Source organism: Oryctolagus cuniculus, chromosome 9 (genome assembly GCF_964237555.1).
Source record: "Oryctolagus cuniculus chromosome 9, mOryCun1.1, whole genome shotgun sequence".
NCBI lineage: Eukaryota > Metazoa > Chordata > Mammalia > Lagomorpha > Leporidae > Oryctolagus > Oryctolagus cuniculus.
The window spans coordinates 35357420-35377349 of NC_091440.1; the positions used below are offsets into that span (position 1 = coordinate 35357420).

General features: G+C 37.8%; 1 protein-coding gene across 23 annotated transcripts in view; it reads left to right on the forward strand.

The window, feature by feature from the left end:
* MYCBP2 (MYC binding protein 2) overlaps positions 1–19930 on the forward strand; it is a 304484-nt gene that overhangs the window by 235437 nt on the left and 49117 nt on the right. For 12 of the 23 annotated variants that reach the window (XM_051850575.2, XM_051850577.2, XM_051850578.2 and 9 more), the window contains 5 exons: positions 4454–4555; positions 8903–10546; positions 11534–11703; positions 12740–12984; positions 15328–15495. In XM_051850575.2, coding sequence (XP_051706535.2) covers positions 4454–4555; positions 8903–10546; positions 11534–11703; positions 12740–12984; positions 15328–15495 — 2329 coding nt within the window. The remainder of the gene's footprint in view (positions 1–4453; positions 4556–8902; positions 10547–11533; positions 11704–12739; positions 12985–15327; positions 15496–19930) is intronic. The other 11 variants (XM_051850580.2, XM_051850582.2, XM_051850590.2 and 8 more) reach the window with 2 other exon arrangements.

Sequence of the window (19930 nt, forward strand, 5' to 3'; positions counted from 1 at the left end):
ACAGCTTGATGATAGCATATAATGGGAAATTAACAAAATTAATTAAACTGATTTTACTGCCAAATTTTACTCTACAAAGAAAAGATTTATTTAAAAGGCGGAGTTACAGAGTAAGAAGTAGAGGGAGAGGTACAGAAAGAGAGATCTACCATCTGCTGGTGCACTCCCCAGATGGCTTCAATAACCAGTGCTGAACGAGGTTGAACCCAGGAACCAGAAAATTCATCCATGTCTCCCATTTGGGTTCAGGGACCAAAGCACTTGAGCCATCCTCTGCTGCTTTCCAAGGTGCATTAACAGGGAGCTGAACCAGAAGTAAAGCAGCTGAGACTCAAACCAGTACCCATATGGGATGCTGGAGCTGCAGACAGGAGCTGAACCCACTGTGCCATAGAGCCAGCCCCTTTTTCCCTTTTCTAAAATAACTACTATAACTGGAATTTTACAAAAGATAAACATTGTTAAATTGCAGTACTTATGAGATTTTATATTAGAATCCGTGAAAAGTTAACCCTGATGGACTACTGACTTTGAGCTGTGAAATGTAACTTTATAATCATTGCTTAATGATTCAACACTCAAAAAGAGTATATGCCACTTTTTAAATCTCCTAGCCTGCAGTTGTGTATAATACAACCAAAATGTAACATGTTTCTTGATTTTTCCATAGGTAATTTATGAATCCAATGATATTCCCAAAAAAATCTGATACAGCAGAACTACACTTCCTCTTTGTTAAATTGAAGTCAGGTGCTCTCTCCATTTAAAAAAAAGTGCATTGTTTTATTATCATCAATACATAAAGAATTTTTATGTGTTATAAGCATCCCTAGTGGCATCTTTTTTTTTTCTTTAGAAGAAAAGATTTAGTTAGTTATTTGAAAAGCAGAGTGCCAGAAAGAAAGAGAAAATCTTCCATCTGCTGATTCTCTCTCCTAAGTGGCTGCAACAGTCAATGCTGGGGCCAGGCCAAAGCCAAGAGGCAGGAACTGCATCTGAGTCTCCCATGTGGGTGCTGGGGCCCAAGTGCTTGGGTCATCTTTTCGCTGCTTTCCCAGGTGCCTTATCAGGGAGCTAGAATAGAAGCAAAACAACCAAAACTTGAACCTACACTTAAATGTGGAATCTGGCATTGCAAGTAACAGCTTAACCCATTTCACCACAATGCCAGCTCTGAGAATTTTTTAAAGTACAATTTATGATGAACTATTAAATGAATTTTTTAAAGTACAATTTATGATGACTATCAAATGAAGAGAGCCAAGGAACATGATACTTGGGATCCAAAACAAAGAATAAATGATACTCGTGCAGGGTTGAGCACGAGTTTGAATCCTGGCTACTCCATTTCTGATCCAGCTCCCTTCAAATGTGCCTAGAAGAGCAGTGGAGGATGGCCTAAGTACTCATGTCCCTACCACCCATATGGGAGACCCTGATGGAGTCTCAGGCTCCTGGCTTTGGCCTCACCCAGTCTTAGCTGTTGCAGCCCTTTGGGGACTGAACCACGAGATGGAAAATCTCTCTCCCCCTCTCTCTCTGTACCTCTGCCTTTCAAATAAATAAATATAACTTTAAAAAGAAAACCATAGTGTTTGTGAGGGGAAATTATATACTAAACAACAACATTAACTTCAAATGGAGACTGGGGGAAAGTTCTGATTTTTGAAAATCATTTTTAATATTCTCTTCAGTGAACTACATGATACATTAAAAGAATCAAAACTTTATGGAAATAGATTAAATAATCGATTGTTTTTTCTATATTGTGGGATTTATTATGAAGAACATGTTTATTTAATCCCAGTCAAGTGTTCTATAAAAAGCAGATCAGCTTTTTTTCTGTTGTGCAGACATAACCACCTCTTTGAGAGTGCTTTTTTTTAAATAGAAAAATATAAATTCCTGAAAAACTTGACTGTAACTTTTCACAGTATGATCAAACATGAACAAATTTTGTAAAAATCAAATACAGAACAATTGTTATTTCCAGTCACAGCTTAATTTCTTAAGTCATTTAATAGTAGTATTTTTTAGACTTCCACTTCAGAAAGTAAATGTTTCTTCTTTGTGTGTGTGTGTGTGTGTGTGTGTGTGTGTGTGTTTGGACAGGCAGAGTTAGACAGTGAGAGAGAGAGAGAGAGAGAAAGGTCTTCCTTTTTTTTCCGTTGGTTCACCCCCCAAATGGCCGCTATGGCAGGAGCTGCGCCTATCTGAAGCCAGGAGCCAGGTGCCTCTCCTGGTCTCCCACGCGGGTGCAGGGCCCAAGTACTTGGGCCATCCTCCACTGCCTTCCCAGGCCACAGCAGAGAGCTGGACTGGAAGAGGAGCAACTGGGACAGAACCAGTGCACCAACCGGGACTAGAGCCCGGTGTGCTGGCGCCACAGGTGGAAGATTAGCCAAGTGAGCCATAGCGCCAGCCAATGTTTCTTCTTTTCCACTCTGAATAATACCTCAGTATGTATCTCTCAAGGCTCTGTAACTTATTGAAAAGCTTTCAAGGCCATTTGGCTTCAAACCCTATCCCAGAGTTTGTCCTTGAGCCTCTAATATCTTATCTTGGAAGTGTGCTTGTATTTTTTCACATTTCTGTTTCTGGGTGCTTCCAGGTAAAATAAGATTCTTCTGAGTTCCTGCTTCTGTGTCTTCTGCTATACCTGCTCCTCATTGGTTTTAGCAACCAAGCCATGAGACTGTCCCTACACTGGCAGTATGAATTCCCCTCAAATTAACTCTTCCACTCAGAAGCTGCTGCCCTTCCATTCCAGGTCTTGAAAATGAAAATACTTCATTCTCCTCTTTGTTTTTACTGATGGTTCCAGACTATGCAATGGATGTTAAAAAACATCAGAATTCATTTTGCAGAATCTGATCCCTTTGGCATTGTACAGAGTTGTTCAGAAAGAAAGATGTTCACAACTATTAAAATCCTAATGCCTTTAAAATTATATTAAAATGATATTGTGCATGTATGTGACTGTCCTCGCCACCTATTCTTTCTTGAACCCTATTGTATTAGAATTTTAATCCCTATCCACAGAAACTGCCCCAGTCAGTCTGGTGTCTTTCTTGCCCAATTCAGTTGTTGAATTTAAGATCTCATTTTAGTTACCTATCACAGTATTTGATGGAAAGATCTCTCCTTCTTCACTTGCCTGCTAGGTGTTTGCTACTTCTCCGCCTGCTCGTTTCTAGTCTCCTTTCTGTATCCCCATCTATTCCATATCCCAGGAATGTCCAAGGGCGTTAGCCTCTTCAGGCCCCACTCCCTAAGTGAGCTGACATAGTCGTAGAGGATTACACAACATTTGTAGCTTAAGATTCCTGTGTTGATCAATACCTAATTTAATAGAGAGTTGTTCACCTCTCTCTCTCTCTCTCTCTCCCTCCCATCACCCACAGTTAAACTCTACAAAAAGCAGGGACTTTGGTCCTATTATCACTGGATCTCCAATACCCAGAACAATGCCTGACACAAACTCAGTGTCTTAAACTGAATGACGTTTGTAGGTGTGGGTTACCCATCACCTTAGCTGTAATTGTGAATTACTCAAAAGCAGTACTTCTGCTATTTTAAGAAAAGTATATATTTCATTTATTTTTTCAATAATATTAAGAAATTTATCTCCTGTTAGCCTTTATTTGTTCCAACTCATGTGATTAATTTTATTTTTAATGTCATGAGTTAAAAGTTTAAATAGTGAATTCTTTACAGATCTAGATAGAGGTTTTTTTAGCTTACTGATTTTAAGGGTCTTTTTCAGTCTTTGAAAAACAACTATTGTTAGATACTTCATTTTCTCCATGATTCATCAGCATGTCTAACATTTTCTGGTGACTTATAAATTTTCTTTGTTCTTTTGTTATAAGACTTTCTATAAACAAAATTTGGTATTTCAGAGATAGGGTCTACAGAGCAAACACTGAATACTGAGGTTGGTACTCAGGAAAGGAACCCAACATAAATATACACATGGATCCATTCTGAGACACATACTAGAAAATCATGGCATGAATCCATTCAGAAAACCAAGTGATAGTTGGTTAAACTGTGATTAACATACCTTCATCTCGCACTATTTAAAAATCGCTTATTAGTAGCCTTTATTTTATTAGTAAATGAGCACCAAATTAATGAAAACTGAGCTAAAGAAATATTAGTATAAAAGAAATGTTCAAATTTAATTTGTCAGAGCTAAAGCATTACAAACTAGTAAGTTATCACATTAGTACATACTAACAATTATCAGCCTAAATTGATTAATTAGATATATCTTTTCAGATTTAATTTTAGAGAAATTTAAACTTGTTGGAAAAATAGCTGAACAGAAACGTGTTAATAGTGTTTAGTTGCATACCATTTGAAATGTTTTGTTTTTGCTTGTGTTCTTTGCTAAATTTTTTTTTCCATTGAATCTGTGCTGCTTCTTTGCCAATGTTTTCCACTGTAGAATCTCCATCTCGCAACCTTGCTTCTCGTGAGCGCATTTACAAAAATTATGGTGTAGCTGGGCCTGCCTCTGCTCTCTCATCTCTGTCTCACAAACTGAAGGGTGGGTATACGTGCATTCATGGATGGGCCATTCTTAGTGAATGTGGGAAGTGTCAATAAAAAGTTTGAATTCACCTCAACCATTTTCATCTCATTCCATTTTTTTAAAATTAAACTTTACCATTTTATTTAAAATTTCATATGTTTGGGGTAATTTATGACGTATCTTTTCAGTATTATAGTATAGATTATCCTAATTGCTATGCATGTGTATTGTATCTGTAAGGTAAATAGTAGCCTTATATTTAAGTTTTCAGCTTTATGAGAACTTAATAAAATAGGGATACAGAAGTAAAGAAATGCCAAATTTGGGGAGTTTTAAAAATAATTCTTGTCAGAACAAAATGATATGTGTGTAAGATACAAAGCACCTTATAGTCTATAAGAATATAGTATTTTATGTGACAGTTTAGTCTTAAACTCATTTTGCTGTTATCTAATGTAAAACTATTTTATCTTTTAGCTTTTTATGAGAAACATTTTGATAACTAAAGTTTTTGTAGTTTCATTTGCTATCAGAAAACATGTATATATAACCTACATGTCCTATCTGGAATGATTCCTTGTTGTAGAAAAAATTGCACAGGTCATTTAATGAATGAATACTTAACATTTGATGTGTTTAAATATACTAAATCTGTATCTGTTTATTCTGTGGACCTTTGAAGTTAGAAAACGTTTTGCCCACTGTGGCTTATACTTACACATTATAAAATATGATCACTTATGGGTGTGAAAATATTATGTATGTTATGAAGAATTTTAACAACATCTTTTTTAAAAAAACATTTATTTATTTATTTGAAAGAGTTACACAGAGAGAAGAGAGGCAGAGAGAGAGAAAGAGAGAGGTCTTCCATCCACTGGTTCACTCCCCAATCAGCCCCAATAGCTGGAGCTGCGCCAATCCAAAGCAAGGAGCCAGGAACATCTTCCAGGTCTCCCACTTGGGTGCAGGGGCCCAAACACTTGGGCCAACTTTTACTGTTTTCCCAGGCCACAGCAGAGAGCTGGATCGGAAGTGAAGCATCTGGGACTCGAACTGGAGCTCATATAGGATGCCGGAGCTTCAGACCAGGGCTTTAACCTGCTATGCCACAGTGCCGGCCCCAACAAAATCTTTTTTAATATTTTTTGATATTTTGAGCATCTGCTACAGACAAATGTTAGTAATATTTACTGTGGAAAGCACAACATTTGAAACCCAAATTATAAAGATAAGCATAAATTAGTTAGCATATGGACTTACCTCAACAAACAACATTTAAAAATATGTGACATATATTTTGAAAGTAAAATTTTCTAAAGGATTTCATTATAAACACCTCTGCTGTTATTCATGAACTGAACTCCAGCAGGTATTTAGCTTTCAGACCTGAAAATATTCACCATTACTAGAGCTGTAGAAACAAGGTATACTTTCTACTGTCTCTGTCGCAAACATTTGTGCTTATATATATATATGAGAAGTGCATTCCCTGTATAAGACACACTCCATTGTTCAGCCAGCCACAGGGGATATTTCCACTGTGAGAAAATACCCATCATTAAAACAAAAAAAAAAAAAAAAAGAAAAAATACCCATCATTGTGAATGCATACCCTTCAAGGATTATCTGTAGTGTCAGCATGGGTTCACCACTACTTTGCATGCAACATATGTGCAGAACAACTTTTAAGACATGTATGAGGCCAGTGGACAGTCTTTGTCAGGAACCCTTTTCATTGTTAGCAATCCTAAAACAAGTTGTCCTTTCATGTAAATGAGGGGAAAAAAAGTCTCTTTTAGTTCACAAAGTTGATTTTTTTTGAGAGAGACATGTACCAAATTTAAAAGATTTACTACTAATTTGTCTAGATTCATCATTATATATGGTTCAGGTTCTAAAAGAAGTGTGATGATAAAGGAGATAAAAATGATTCCAGCTCTCAAATAACAGATATCATATACTCAAATTAGTGGTCAGGACTACACTGATGTTTAATTCTACCAAATTAAATATATTTGTTTATAAAATTTTCTGTATACCATTTGGCAGTCAATTTGTATGAAATGAGCAGTTTCTTAAACTGCTTTGAACAGCTTGAAAACACTTGTCTACCAGGATCACATTTGTTTATCTCTGCTGTCCCAAGACAACCTCAGTATTTAGAATTCTTGGGGCTGGCACTATGGCATAATGGGTAAAGCCGCCACCTGTGTGCCAACATCCCATATCGGCGCCGGTTCAAGACCCGGCTACTTTACTTCCAATCCAGCTCTCTGCTGTGGCCCAGGAAAGCAGTGGAAGGTGGTCCAAGTCCTTGGGCCCCTGCACCTGCGTGGGAGACTGGGAGGAAGCTGCTGGCTCCTGGCTTCAGATCAGTGCAGGCTCCGGTGATTATGGCCATCTGGGGAGTGAACCAGCAGATGGAAGACCTCTCCCCCCACCCCACCCCACCCCTTTTTCTGCCTCTCCTCTCTCTGTGTAACTCTGACTTTCAAGTAAGTAAATAAATCTTTAAAAAATATGCATTTAGAATTCTTTTCTGTAGTGATTTTTCCCCCAATTTCCACCCAAATTTAGCCTAATCTTTTATACTGCATTTGAAAAAAAGCGCATGTATAAAAAGGAAATTCATGATAGAATAATAAAGGATTATAAGAAACTGAATAGCATTATGTTCAATAAAGTTTCTTTTATTCATCCATATTACCAAAATAATTATTCTAGACATTGCCATGTTGTGACTAAAATATTCAGTTGATCAATGTGCACTGAATAGGCTCTTTGCCATACACTGTTATTTTACCATAAGATTTCTCAGCTTGCAAGCATCTAACCCTTATGCAAAAATGGCTTCTGTCACCTCTGAGCTGTGGCCTTTGGAGCCAACATTGTAAAAAGGAGATTTGCAGAGAATCTGAAGATTGATAACAGCAGAAGAAAGAAAATTAAGAAAATGGGAGTTTATTACTCAGTCAACAAATATTTATTGTGCATCCACTGTGTTCCAGGACCCATTCTTGACATTACTTCATTAAAGAATCACAAACATGCCTACCCTTGCAGGCCTTCCCTGGGGAAGGCAGATGGGACAGCACTGTTGTCCTGACCTAAAGATACCTATAGTGTGATACACAAGGAAAAAAGAAGTCATTCTCCTACATCATCCAAATTTGTCTGCATGTGTTTTTCTGTGGCAGAAACAAAGACCAACTTGCAGCCACAACCAGTTAACAAATTAATATCAAACACTTGGAACCCTCCTTCAAAATATGAAATACTTCTAGAAATGTTTGTGGGTTTCAGTTTTTCATATCACTTAAATCACTTCCATCAGATTGCTTTCATCCCCACAACTAGCATCTTTTGCACTAAGAGTAGTTTTGTTTTGTTTTGTTTTCTGTAAGGAGGAAAGGTAATGTTGAAGGTCATACCATTTGAGACAAAGACAGCCTGACCCTAAGGCCTCAAAGAAAAGCATAGAAAGCAGGAAGGAGAGACACTGAATGAAGGCCTGGATGCTAAGAGCAAATGACACCCATGTAGAACTCTCTAGTGCTTTGCCTTAGATAGAAGAGAGATGTTTCTTTTTATCCTCTTTTTCTGTCATTCTCTATAAACTCCTTGTTACAAGGGCCAACAATTCAGACGTATACTGCTCAATCTGAGAATCCTATTTTTTCTCTTATTAAGGGCATATAAGCTCTGAGTTCTAATTAGATAAGCTTACTGAACTGGAATGTAATCTATTTATAAATAATAGTCTGCCTGAATTACTTGTAATAAAATAATAGAAAAGGTATTCATATGTTAATATTAAATCATTCTAATCCAAAAATTACAATATACTGTCTCCAAGCAGCTCTTGATTAGCCTAATTGTATTTATTTGTACACTTGATAAGGTGAGTCTATGTATAAATTTCATTCCCTAATTCAACAAGACCTATACCATTATCCTAAAGAAGTGAGGTATCACTCTGTTACTACATATTTCAGATATGTATATGTTCATAATTTTGCATTCCTAAAAACATTGGCTGTTTTTTCTTTGTAGTCCCTCACTGAAATCAAATTCAGTTAGCTGTTTTACTAGAGCTGAGGTTCAGGTATCACTGATAATTTATGCTGATGCACAGGTACTCTGTTGAGTCTGCTTTACATCATGAAAGCAATTTTTAGTTGCATAATAATGTGGCAGAAATTTTATAAGAATTATTTTCCCTTTTGTTTATTCTTCAAGTGTTTTCTGTGTAATAAGCAATATAAATTGTATAGCTATATTTCATTTTGATAGTTAGTGCTGAATTATCAGTAAGTTACAATTTTATTAACCAGTTTCACTGTGAAATGGACTATACAGGTGACCGAGGAAACATCTCAACAGCTTCTAGACCAGTGTCTACATCAGGAAAATCAGACCTGTCCTCTAAACACAGCAGGTCGCTTAAGCCTGATGGGCGGATGAGCCGGACAGCTGCAGATCAGAAGAAGCCACGGGGCACAGAAGGGTTATCTGCTGGGGAATCCCTCATGTTAAAGTCTGATGCTGCCAAGTTGAGGTCAGATTCCCATAGCAGGTCACTGTCTCCCAATCATAACACCTTGCAGACGCTGAAATCTGACGGGAGGATGTCTTCTAGCTTCAGAGCTGAATCCCCAGGACCAGGGTCTCGGTCGTCATCTCCTAAGCCAAAGACACTCCCAGCCAATAGGTGTAGCCCATCTGGCGCTAGTTCCCCACGCTCCTCCTCACCACATGATAAAAATCTACCTCAGAAAAGCACTGCTCCTGTGAAGACAAAACTTGATCCTCCTCGGGAACGTTCCAAATCTGACTCTTACACACTGGACCCAGATACCCTCCGCAAGAAAAAAATGCCCATCACAGAACCTCTGAGGGGACGGTCAACATCACCAAAACCAAAACCAGTACCAAAAGACCCTAAAGAATCCCCTGGATCTGAAAACAGAGCTCCTTCTCCCCATGTGGTACAGGAAAACCTGCACAGTGAGGTGGTTGAAGTCTGCACTTCCAGTACTTTAAAAACAAATAGTATAACAGACAGCACCTGTGATGAGAGCAGCGAGTTTAAGAGTGTGGATGAAAGTTCCAACAAAGTGCATTTCAGCATCGGGAAAGCACCACTGAAAGATGAACAAGACATGAGAGCATCGCCCAAAATAAGTCGTAAATGTGCCAGTAGGCACACCAGGCCCAAAAAAGAAAAATCTAGTTTTCTTTTCAAAGGAGATGGATCCAAGTCATTGGAGCCAGCCAAGCAAGCCATGTCTCCTTCCGTGGCTGAGTGTGCCAGAGCTGTCTTTGCCTCTTTCCTGTGGCACGAAGGCATAGTACATGATGCAATGGCTTGTTCTTCTTTCCTAAAATTTAATCCTGAACTCTCCAAAGAGCATGCACCCATAAGAAGTAGTTTAAATAGCCAGCAGCCTACAGAGGAAAAGGAAACCAAGTTAAAAAATCGACACTCACTGGAAATATCATCTGCACTGAATATGTTTAATATTGCACCTCATGGACCAGATATATCTAAGATGGGAAGCATCAACAAAAATAAGGTGCTGTCTATGCTGAAGGAGCCACCTCTACATGAAAAATGTGAGGATGGGAAAACAGAGACTGCTTTTGAAATGTCCATGCATCACACAATGAAGTCTAAATCGCCTCTTCCCTTGACTTTACAACATTTAGTGGCTTTTTGGGAAGATATCTCTTTGGCCACTATCAAAGCTGCTTCCCAGAATATGATTTTCCCAAGTCCTGGATCCTGTGCAGTCCTTAAAAAGAAAGAGTGTGAGAAGGAGAATAAGAAGGCCAAAAAGGAAAAAAAGAAAAAAGAAAAGACAGAAGTTAGGCCCAGGGGCAATTTGTTTGGTGAGATGGCCCAGCTGGCAGTAGGAGGACCAGAGAAAGATACCATCTGTGAGCTGTGTGGAGAATCACATCCATACCCAGTGACCTATCACATGAGACAAGCCCACCCAGGTAAATGATACTGTTGCACGTACGTGTGTGAGTGTGTGTGTGTGTGTGTGTGTGTGTGTGTGTGGTTAGGGGGATGGGTTAAAATCAGGTTAGGTCATTTTTAACTCCACCTGTTCTATAAATGATCGTGTCAAAGTAGAGGGAAACTATTGCCCTGAACTTAAAACATCTTATAATGTTATCTTAAAACTGCATTAATAATAAAACTTTTGTGAAAAACAGATGAAGAAATTTGAATAGTATAGTGCTGAAGTAATTTAATAGTATTTTATCTTAATGTAGCACCTTTTGAAATATTGTTTATTTTTAAAATGATTTTGTGGTACTCAAAGGATGTCACTAAGTTATTTCAGAAATTATGGCAGAAATAAAAGAATAAAAAGAAAAAGAAGTCATGGCATGTCCGTTCATATGGGGTAGATCCAGTATTGGATTTCCTTTTAGTGGGTGTTTTGTTCAAAATCACAAATTAAATAGATTATACTGATTTCTTTGAGCATTTTTCCTTTGGAGGTGATATCAATTATAGATTGTATTTTAGGTAAATGTAAGGATTTCTATAACATTGATTGATATTCCAAAATTAACCAAGTACAAAGCTTGTTAAATTTTTCCCTTCTACATATTAAATCTCAAATATTTCATAAGTATGTGGTTCCTGAAAATATATAATTCTACAGAATACTTTAAGCTTGTTTTGTCGAGTTATAGTAACATAAGTAAATCTGCATGTACTCACATCACATATTTCTTTTTGTCTGCCTAAATATAAATAGACTCTAATATTTTGGGCGCTATCTAATTGGTTGCTTTTCAGTAAGGTGTGCTATTTTTCTGTTAAAGTTAGTAGCCTGGCGGTGGGGTACAGATGCTTGCTTCAATATTCTGCTTACTTGGATAAGGTAAATCTGTCATTGATGTATAAGTAGTACGACACAAATGGTTAAGGATACTCAAAGTGTTAAATATTTATTTTTGTTGTTCAAGGTTGTGGCCGGTATGCTGGTGGACAGGGTTACAATAGCATTGGGCATTTTTGTGGAGGATGGGCTGGTAATTGTGGTGATGGTGGCATTGGAGGAAGTACCTGGTATCTGGTTTGTGATCGCTGCAGAGAAAAATACCTTCGTGAAAAGCAGGCTGCTGCAAGGGAGAAGGTATTGTTTATTGCTTTTTGGGCTATTCAGTTAGTGATATGACTATAACTTATTTAAAAAAACTCTCCTTATGATGAAATTATTATAGTAGTTAATTCCATATAGCTGATGTTTAAGATCAGCTTGTGTAACAGAAATAATACACATAGTTTTAAAAATAAATTGTATCTTGAGATACTACATGACAATTAAACTAAAGCACATGTGCCTTACTGGCAAGTGTTTGTCATGTAAGTGTTCATTATTAATTGTCTATCTGTATATGCATATCTTTCCCTCTTCTTCCCACCTTTACTCTTCCTCCTCTTTGGCACCTTTGTTTCCCTCTGTTTGCCTTTTCTCTCTTTTCCTTAATACCTTATTACATTATTGGACTCATGGAAAATCAAGATCATTCTCAGTAAGTAGACACTCAACTGAAAATTTTTGATGAGAACACACACAGATGACTTTAAAAAAAAAAAAAAGGAATTACATTTTGGGGTGGATTATTTGGTGCAGCAGTTAAGTCACCACTTGGAACACCCACATTCCATATTGGACAGCCTGGTTTGAGTCCTCTGCTTCTGATATGGCTTCCTGCTAATATGCACTCTGGTCAGCAGCAGATGCTGGCTCAAGTACTTATGGGTCCCTGCCAGACATGTGGGAGACCCAGATTGAATTCTTAGCTCCTGGCTTTATCCTGATCCAGCATCAGCTGTTGCAGGTATTTAAGGAGTGAACCAGCAGATGGAAGATCTCTCTCTCTCTCTCTCATACTCTCTGTGTGCCTTTCAGCTGAATAAACAAGTTTATTAAGGCATTGCATTCATATTTAAATAGATTCTAGATTTTCTCAGAGGTAAAAAATACAGTTTGTGTTCAATATAAAATAGTTTCAGTTCAGGAGAAGCATGAAGTAAATGTTGTTTTGAAAATGACTATCATCATTTCAGAATAGTTCTATAAGTAATAATTCTTACTAAAAACTTAAAGTACTTAGCTTAAGAAATGTAAAGATGCCAAGTAGGAAATGATCACTTCTCTTTGTCAGGTCAAACAGTCTAGGAGAAAGCCACTGCAAGTCAAGACCCCTCGTGCCTTGCCCACCATGGAAGCTCACCAGGTGATTAAAGCCAACGCACTCTTCCTGTTGTCGCTGAGCAGCGCGGCTGAGCCAAGCATCCTGTGCTACCACCCTGCAAAGCCGTTCCAGTCGCAGCTGCCCAGTGTGAAAGAAGGCATTTCCGAAGATCTTCCAGTGAAAATGCCTTGTCTCTACCTGCAGACATTAGCTAGGTAATGAGGCTGTGTTACTTCTTCTATCACCTCCGGTTGAATAGCTACTGTCGATTAACCAATATCATAAGGCAGTTCACTATTTGCACTGAATACTCACACTGTGTAATACATAGTGTAGAACAAAGAAAACTCCAGGAATTTACTTTTTTAGTAGCTTCAACTTGCATATGACTGGTAAGGGGTATGCTTTATTGTTATGAGAATTAAAAAAATTGTGGAAATACATTGTCGATTTGTATTATTATTAGAGCAAAATGCATCTCAGAAAGTTAAGACTGGTAGACTCTTATTCGTTGGAAGACTGTTAAGACATGTATTAGTAGACTATTAATAATGAGAAGTGCTGAAATGGAAACTAATGTTTCCATTGGAATTCTTTCATTTTAAAGCTATTCATTCTGTTGGCATTTAAATGAGTTCCATCTGGATACCAGCTTTGTTCTAGGCCCTGAAAATACTGAGATGAATTTAATAAAATTCTGGCTTCCATGTGCTCACACTCTGATAAGAATACAGACATTTAAAGGAAACATGTAAAATGTCATGTTAGGAGTGCCATAGTAGAAGTATGTTTAGGATGCTGTTACATCATAACAGAGGGTGGATCCCTGAATCTTCCCAAAGAATCAGGAAAAGCTTCCCAGAGAGTCTAACTCTTTAGCAGAATCTTGAAGGATAAATAGAAATCCTTCAGGGCCGGCACCACGGCTCACTAGGCTAATCCTCCGCCTTGCGGTGCCAGCACACCGGGTTCTAGTCCCGGTCGGGGCGCCGGATTCTGTCCTGGTTGCCCCTCTTCCAGGCCAGCTCTCTGCTGTGGCCAGGGAGTACAGTGGAGGATGGCCTGAGTCCTTGGGCCCTGCACCTCATGGGAGACCAGGAGAAGTACCTGGCTCCTGCCGTCGGATCAGCGTGGTGCGCCGGCCGCAGCGGCCATTGGAGGGTGAACCAACGGCAAAGGAAGACCTTTCTCTCTGTCTCTCTCTCTCACTGTCCACTCTGCCTGTCAAAAAAAAAAAAAAAAAAAAAATCCATCAGGGAACTGATGGGAGGAAAGCAGTTTCTGGCAGAGTAACCCAGGTGAGTGAAGACACACGTGAATGCCATGTGAAGTAATGAGCCAGATAATGTAGTTCTCTGTAGGCCTGCTGAGTTTAAATGTATACCAAAGGCAGAGGAAATACTGAAAGAATTTTTAACGGGTCAATGCATGAAGTAGTTTTCAGTTAAACAGTCACACTGTGGAAATTAATGTGGAACTGAGTCAAGTGCATAACTGAAGATGGAGAGGAGCCTGTTCATCATGTACTGTTTCCTTGGACTAGGAGGGTGTGGCCTATAGTTTTCACACAGTATACACTAACCTGCCATGACAGTCTTTCTTATAATAAGTTCAGATGTTTTTCTTCAGCTGACAAATGAAGATCTGTAAATATTACCTGCTGGCATGGCTTGCCAACCAACAGTTCCCATTTTGGAAAGTGCCTTCCTTATTTGTATAGCAGAGATATATGTTTTTTGGTTTTGTTTTTTTTTTTGGTAAATTTTGTACTTAGTATTAGAATAAAGTGAATTAGAAACAAAGATGAGTGTGAGAAACAAAGTACATTTGAGACCAAGGTGGGAATCAGGCATGCCAGATGTAGTGAATCTTTGGCTCCTCACAGACCACTCAGTGGACTTCAGTTTACGGCATTTTGTTCCAGTTTAAAAAGGAAAATCAAATTGTAAAACATACATAAAAATATAACGTAGTATAATTATAGATTTTATATTTTTAGCTCTCTTGTGAATGGACAACCCCTTCCCCAACGCATAGATCATTTCATACATCCAATATTCAAATTTTACTTTTATGTGTTCCTACCCAAAAAGCAACTGCCTGTATTTCAGTAGTCCATGCAAGAAATGATATGAGCCTGAACCAAGACGGTGATGATCAAGAATGAGAAGAGAATAATTTTTAAGAGCTAACCTGGTATTATAGCTGCGTGACTGGTAAAAGTCAGGAACCAAATCTAACATGGCATTGAAGTATTTTAACTTAAGCAACTGGATAGTTGGCAGGATAGTTAATTAATGCACTAAAGGATGGAAAAGTCCTTGAAAGGAAGCAAAACGAGTTCCGTTTTATTTTTGAAATGTGTGTAGTGTCTGTAGAATCTGTGTGTAAAATGATCAGACTTTGCTTTTGACATACCCACATTTATGGTTATTTTAATACTTTGCCTTTAATTATAGACTTAACATGTGCTGCTTTTCCTTTAACGAAGGAAATTACAAGTGGAAAGTCTCTGTATTCTCATCATACTTTAAGTTATTGGGTTTGATTTAATGCAGGCATCATCATGAAAATTTTGTGGGTTATCAAGATGACAACCTATTCCAAGATGAAATGAGATATCTTCGTTCAACATCTGTACCTGCCCCGTACATATCAGTAACTCCTGATGCAAGCCCTAATGTGTTTGAAGAGCCAGAAAGCAATATGAAGTCTATGCCACCAAGGTATTTTAGTTCTCTCCTCTCTGTTAAATAGCCAGGGTTTGGTGGAAGAAAGACTTTGATCTTGAAAAGAATGCTCTGGAAGTTCTTTACTATGTCCTTCCATCTCAGGACTTTGAGTCAGCCCTGCTAACTGTTGTAACAGCAAGAAAAAGCATATGTATGAGAATAAGGTAAGGTGTTTGATGAGAAAGATTGGTTGGAGAAAAAAATACCACTAATGAAGTAGTAAATTACATTGTATGGTCTTATATTATTTACTCTCATTTAAGGAGAGATTGCTTTCAGGAAATACTTCGAGGTTTCATGGGAGAAGTGGCACTGAAAATAATTCTTAGCTGTCTTGAATTAATGCTTGCAATGCCTCCTCACTTAAGTATGATGAGGCCAAGATAAAGAGGTTCTTGAATAGAAGCATGCAAATAGAATGCACAAGGCGGAGACTCGCAGAAACTTTTAGAGGAGGAATGACAGGATGGAAATGAAAAGATAGTCTCCCAGTGTCAATTAACAAAGCCAACATATTTCATCAAAGATTGCAGCTAGGTATATAGAACTGGATTATTTTGGTAGTGGTTACCAAACACACACACACAAAAGAGATACTTTGTCAGAAAAATTAATGTGACTTGTTGACTAACTGGATGATAATGAAGAGAAGTTTAAGGCGACATGAAGATTTTAGCCATGAATAACCATGAACATGCTGTAATTACGGGAAAGGAAGACGTTTGCTGAAGGAAGAGAGAACATGCTTAATAAAATATACTGCTGTGCTAATGCTGTGCAGTTATATAATAACTCATATAATAAGTGTTTTAACAAATGTGGCAGAACTTTTGTGTCCCAATGAATATTTTTCCATTAAAAATACTTGTTAGTTTCTCCCCAACCATGTGGATTACTTACCAGTTTTTTTGAAGCTGCTCTTGATATTTGCTCCAAGGAGTACAATAGAGCCTTTTACATCTTTGAAGATAATAAAGTATCTCTAAATGAGGTAGACTTAGAAAGAGGAACCTTTTTGAAACAAATCTGGTAAGTGTGTTTCATCAGGTTATTAATACGCTTCAGGATCAAAATCCAGCAGCATTAACTTCTAGGTAAGTATAGTGAAATAAAGCTTTATCAGAGAAATTCCCATCCCAAGTAACCAGTGAACTTTAGGAAAGTTAAAATCAAGAAAAATGTTTCCCTGCTCCAACATGTTACCATAAATTCCCAAAAGGGTGGCCATGAGAAGAAACAAGATTTTGACATACTTTTGCATCATCTCTAAAATCATGCTGAGAAATCAAACAGCTTCCAGTATCGAGAAAAGTAGATTAAGGAGATGTATGGAAACCCCAGGCAAATTCAAGGTGGAATCCTCTCCTATAGCAGGCCGTGGTGTCATCACTAGAATCCCAGCAGAAATTGGAAACCTTCTGGAGAACCCTGTTTTCTTGGATGCTTGCTGAAGCAGAGCAGCAGTCAAAGGTTGCAAGAAGTGGTACCACAGAAATAGGGCATACTGCCTTGAGATGGAATGATCCCTGGAGTACAGTATTAAATAAAAGCACATGTTATTGGTGGGGTAGGAATAAGAGAGATATCAAATATGATAGGAAAGGAAGTCTGGGGAAATCTGCCCCTACTGCACCAGGACAACATGAGCTGCGCACTGAAAGCATTAGCACATTGAAAACAAATGGTATATCATGTGAAAGTCAGTTGAAACACCCGACATGGAAAGAAACTCATCTCATGGAAAAGAAGAAATTTTCCATAAACACTCTGTAGTACCAAAAACCTTGGTAATGGCATAAATTTAATAAAACCAAAGTGAGATTAAGCCAGAAAGCAGAATGAGGTGAAAAGATACATTACAAAGCTAAGAGGACACACTGACAACTGCCATTATAAAACTGACAGATTAATTAGAAATGTTTAGAAGAATAAATTGGATTATTGACATAAAAGAAAGTTTTGAGATCATCACAGTGAATAAAGAAGAAAAAGACCAAGAGATTATAACAGTTAAAGATGTGGAAAACCAGACAATTCAACATAAGTATAACTAGGATGCTTGAAGGAGAAAACCAACATATACAATAGAAAGTTTATCTAAAGCTATAATATGAAAAGATACCCCTAAAAATGAAAGTGTTGAATTTCCAGATTAAAATGAAATTTTTACTGCAGGTGACTATAATTGAAACTTCAAGGAAAAAATGAGAATTTTTCAAGTATGTGAGCAAAGGAAAGTCATCTTGGAAAATCAGCCTGAATTCAATTGTCTGTTTAATAACTGAATTATAGGAGCAAATGAAACAATGTCTCTAAAGTCCCCCAACAAGAAAACACTACTTTTATTCAACGTCTGTCAGACACATTCAAATATAGAATATCTTGAAAACATCAGCACCTGTGTGCCCATTCATGAGTAGTTAAGAAAAATTTTAAAGATTACTGCAAAACCCATGATCAATTTTGGTTTAATCAGATGAATCATTAACGAAAAACATGTTTAAAGGAGTACACAATAGGGATGGGCGTCATGGCATAGTTCAGTAGGTTAAGCTGCCACTTGAGATACCTGCATCCCTTACCAGAATGCTGGTTCAGGACTCTGCTACTCTTCCTGCAACTCCGATTCTTACTGCTGCATTCTGGGAGGCAGTAGATATGACTTTTGAGCTTGGGCACTCACCACTCTAGAAACACAGAGTTCCTAGCTCCTGGCTGTTTCCAGTGAACCAGTGAATGGAAGACATCTTTCCCTCTTCCTGCTCCATTTACCCCTCCCCCTCCCTTCCCTCTCCCTTTCAAGTAGATAAACAAACATTTTTTAAAGGGTGTCAAGTATATACTGAAAGTATAAATGTACCAGAGCACATTAAGTGTTCACAGAGTCCTAAAGAAGAGAAATTGACTCAAGCATTTTTATTCAGCCAAATTGAGATATTCTCAAGCGTATAATAATTCAGGAAGTATAACATGTCTGAACTAGTCTTGAAAAAAAATGCCTTGACAAACTCAAGTTATAAAAAGTGATAAATAAAGATTCCATTAGAAGAGTAGTTGTCAATTGGAGGTGATGGTGACTTTTGCCGCCCAGATGACATGTGGCAGTAGTAGGAGGACAGCTGGACTACATTCAACCAGCATCCTGTTGAGTAGAGGCCAGGGATGCTGCTAAACCTCCCACAGGACCCTTGACCCTGACAGCTCTATTGAAAGGAATTATCCAGGCCAGCATAGCCCAGGTTGAGCTGATGATGGTTATCTTTGCATCCTCCATTGAGTTTTATTACATTGTTTGAATTTTTTCACAACCAGTCATTTGTATAAGAACAGCTTATTTTTTTAAGTCATGTAATGATTCTTTTAAGTTGGTGGAAACTCTTTTAAAGCAGAACAAATGACCCTATTTCGTAGTAGCACAATGTATAAAATAAATTCTGTTACTATATCCTTACAATTCAGTAGTGCTGGAGCCAAACATTCCAAACTGATACCCAGGCACATTTACCCCAGTTAGTTATATGAGTATGTATGGTCTACTCAAACAAGAATGTGCATAAGCTAAGAGCAATAGTAGGTAGAGAAAACACACTGAAAGTTCATTACATAGGATCTTATAGTTCAGACATAGGATCTCATCCCTGGCTTGAGTGGCAGCAAGGTGTATGGGGCCTCCAGCACTCAAGATGAGCAGTGTCTTAATTTGGAATGAGGTGACAGAAAAAAGAGCACGTGGAAAGAATGGTTTGTAAATTTGCCTTAAAGACAAAGGAAAGGGAAGGTGTTTCTCTTTTTTAAAGAGTTCGTTCTTTCATGTTGCTATAGAGAATAGAAAAGCTACTCATTTATATAAGCTCGAATGAAAATCCCTGAATTCTTTCATAGAATGTAAACCTAATATAATATTGATGATGAAACTCAGTTTGTCATCTCTCCTTACACTTTGATGTGGCCGTGCTCTGAAAAGAGCTTGGGGCAGTACTTTCCAAGAATGAGAAACCTAACAACTCAAGTACCAGAGAAAAATGAACTTTCTGTTTCATTAGGTTTCTGCATGTGCATGTCCCTTTTCTTTCTCTTTAGGGTGCTTACGATTGTATATGCCTGTTTTTCCTGACTCTCATGACATATAAGTTCTACCCCAACACCTTCGATTTCGAAAGGAACTTGGGAGAGTTATTGCTTTTTCTTCTTTTTCACTTAAAATGAAAAGTAAATGTAACTCCCTCTTATGTAGTTCTGAAATGAATCAAAGTGTTACTGCATTTGGAAAGATAAATTATGATTTCAAGAAAGATTGTCAAATTGACCTGAGTTTGTTTCTCCACATAAAATATAGATTCTCATATTTGACCACGCTATTATAAAATAGCTATAATTATACTTCACTCACTTTTTCTCCCAAATTTTCATCTGTTACCTTGTTCTGTCT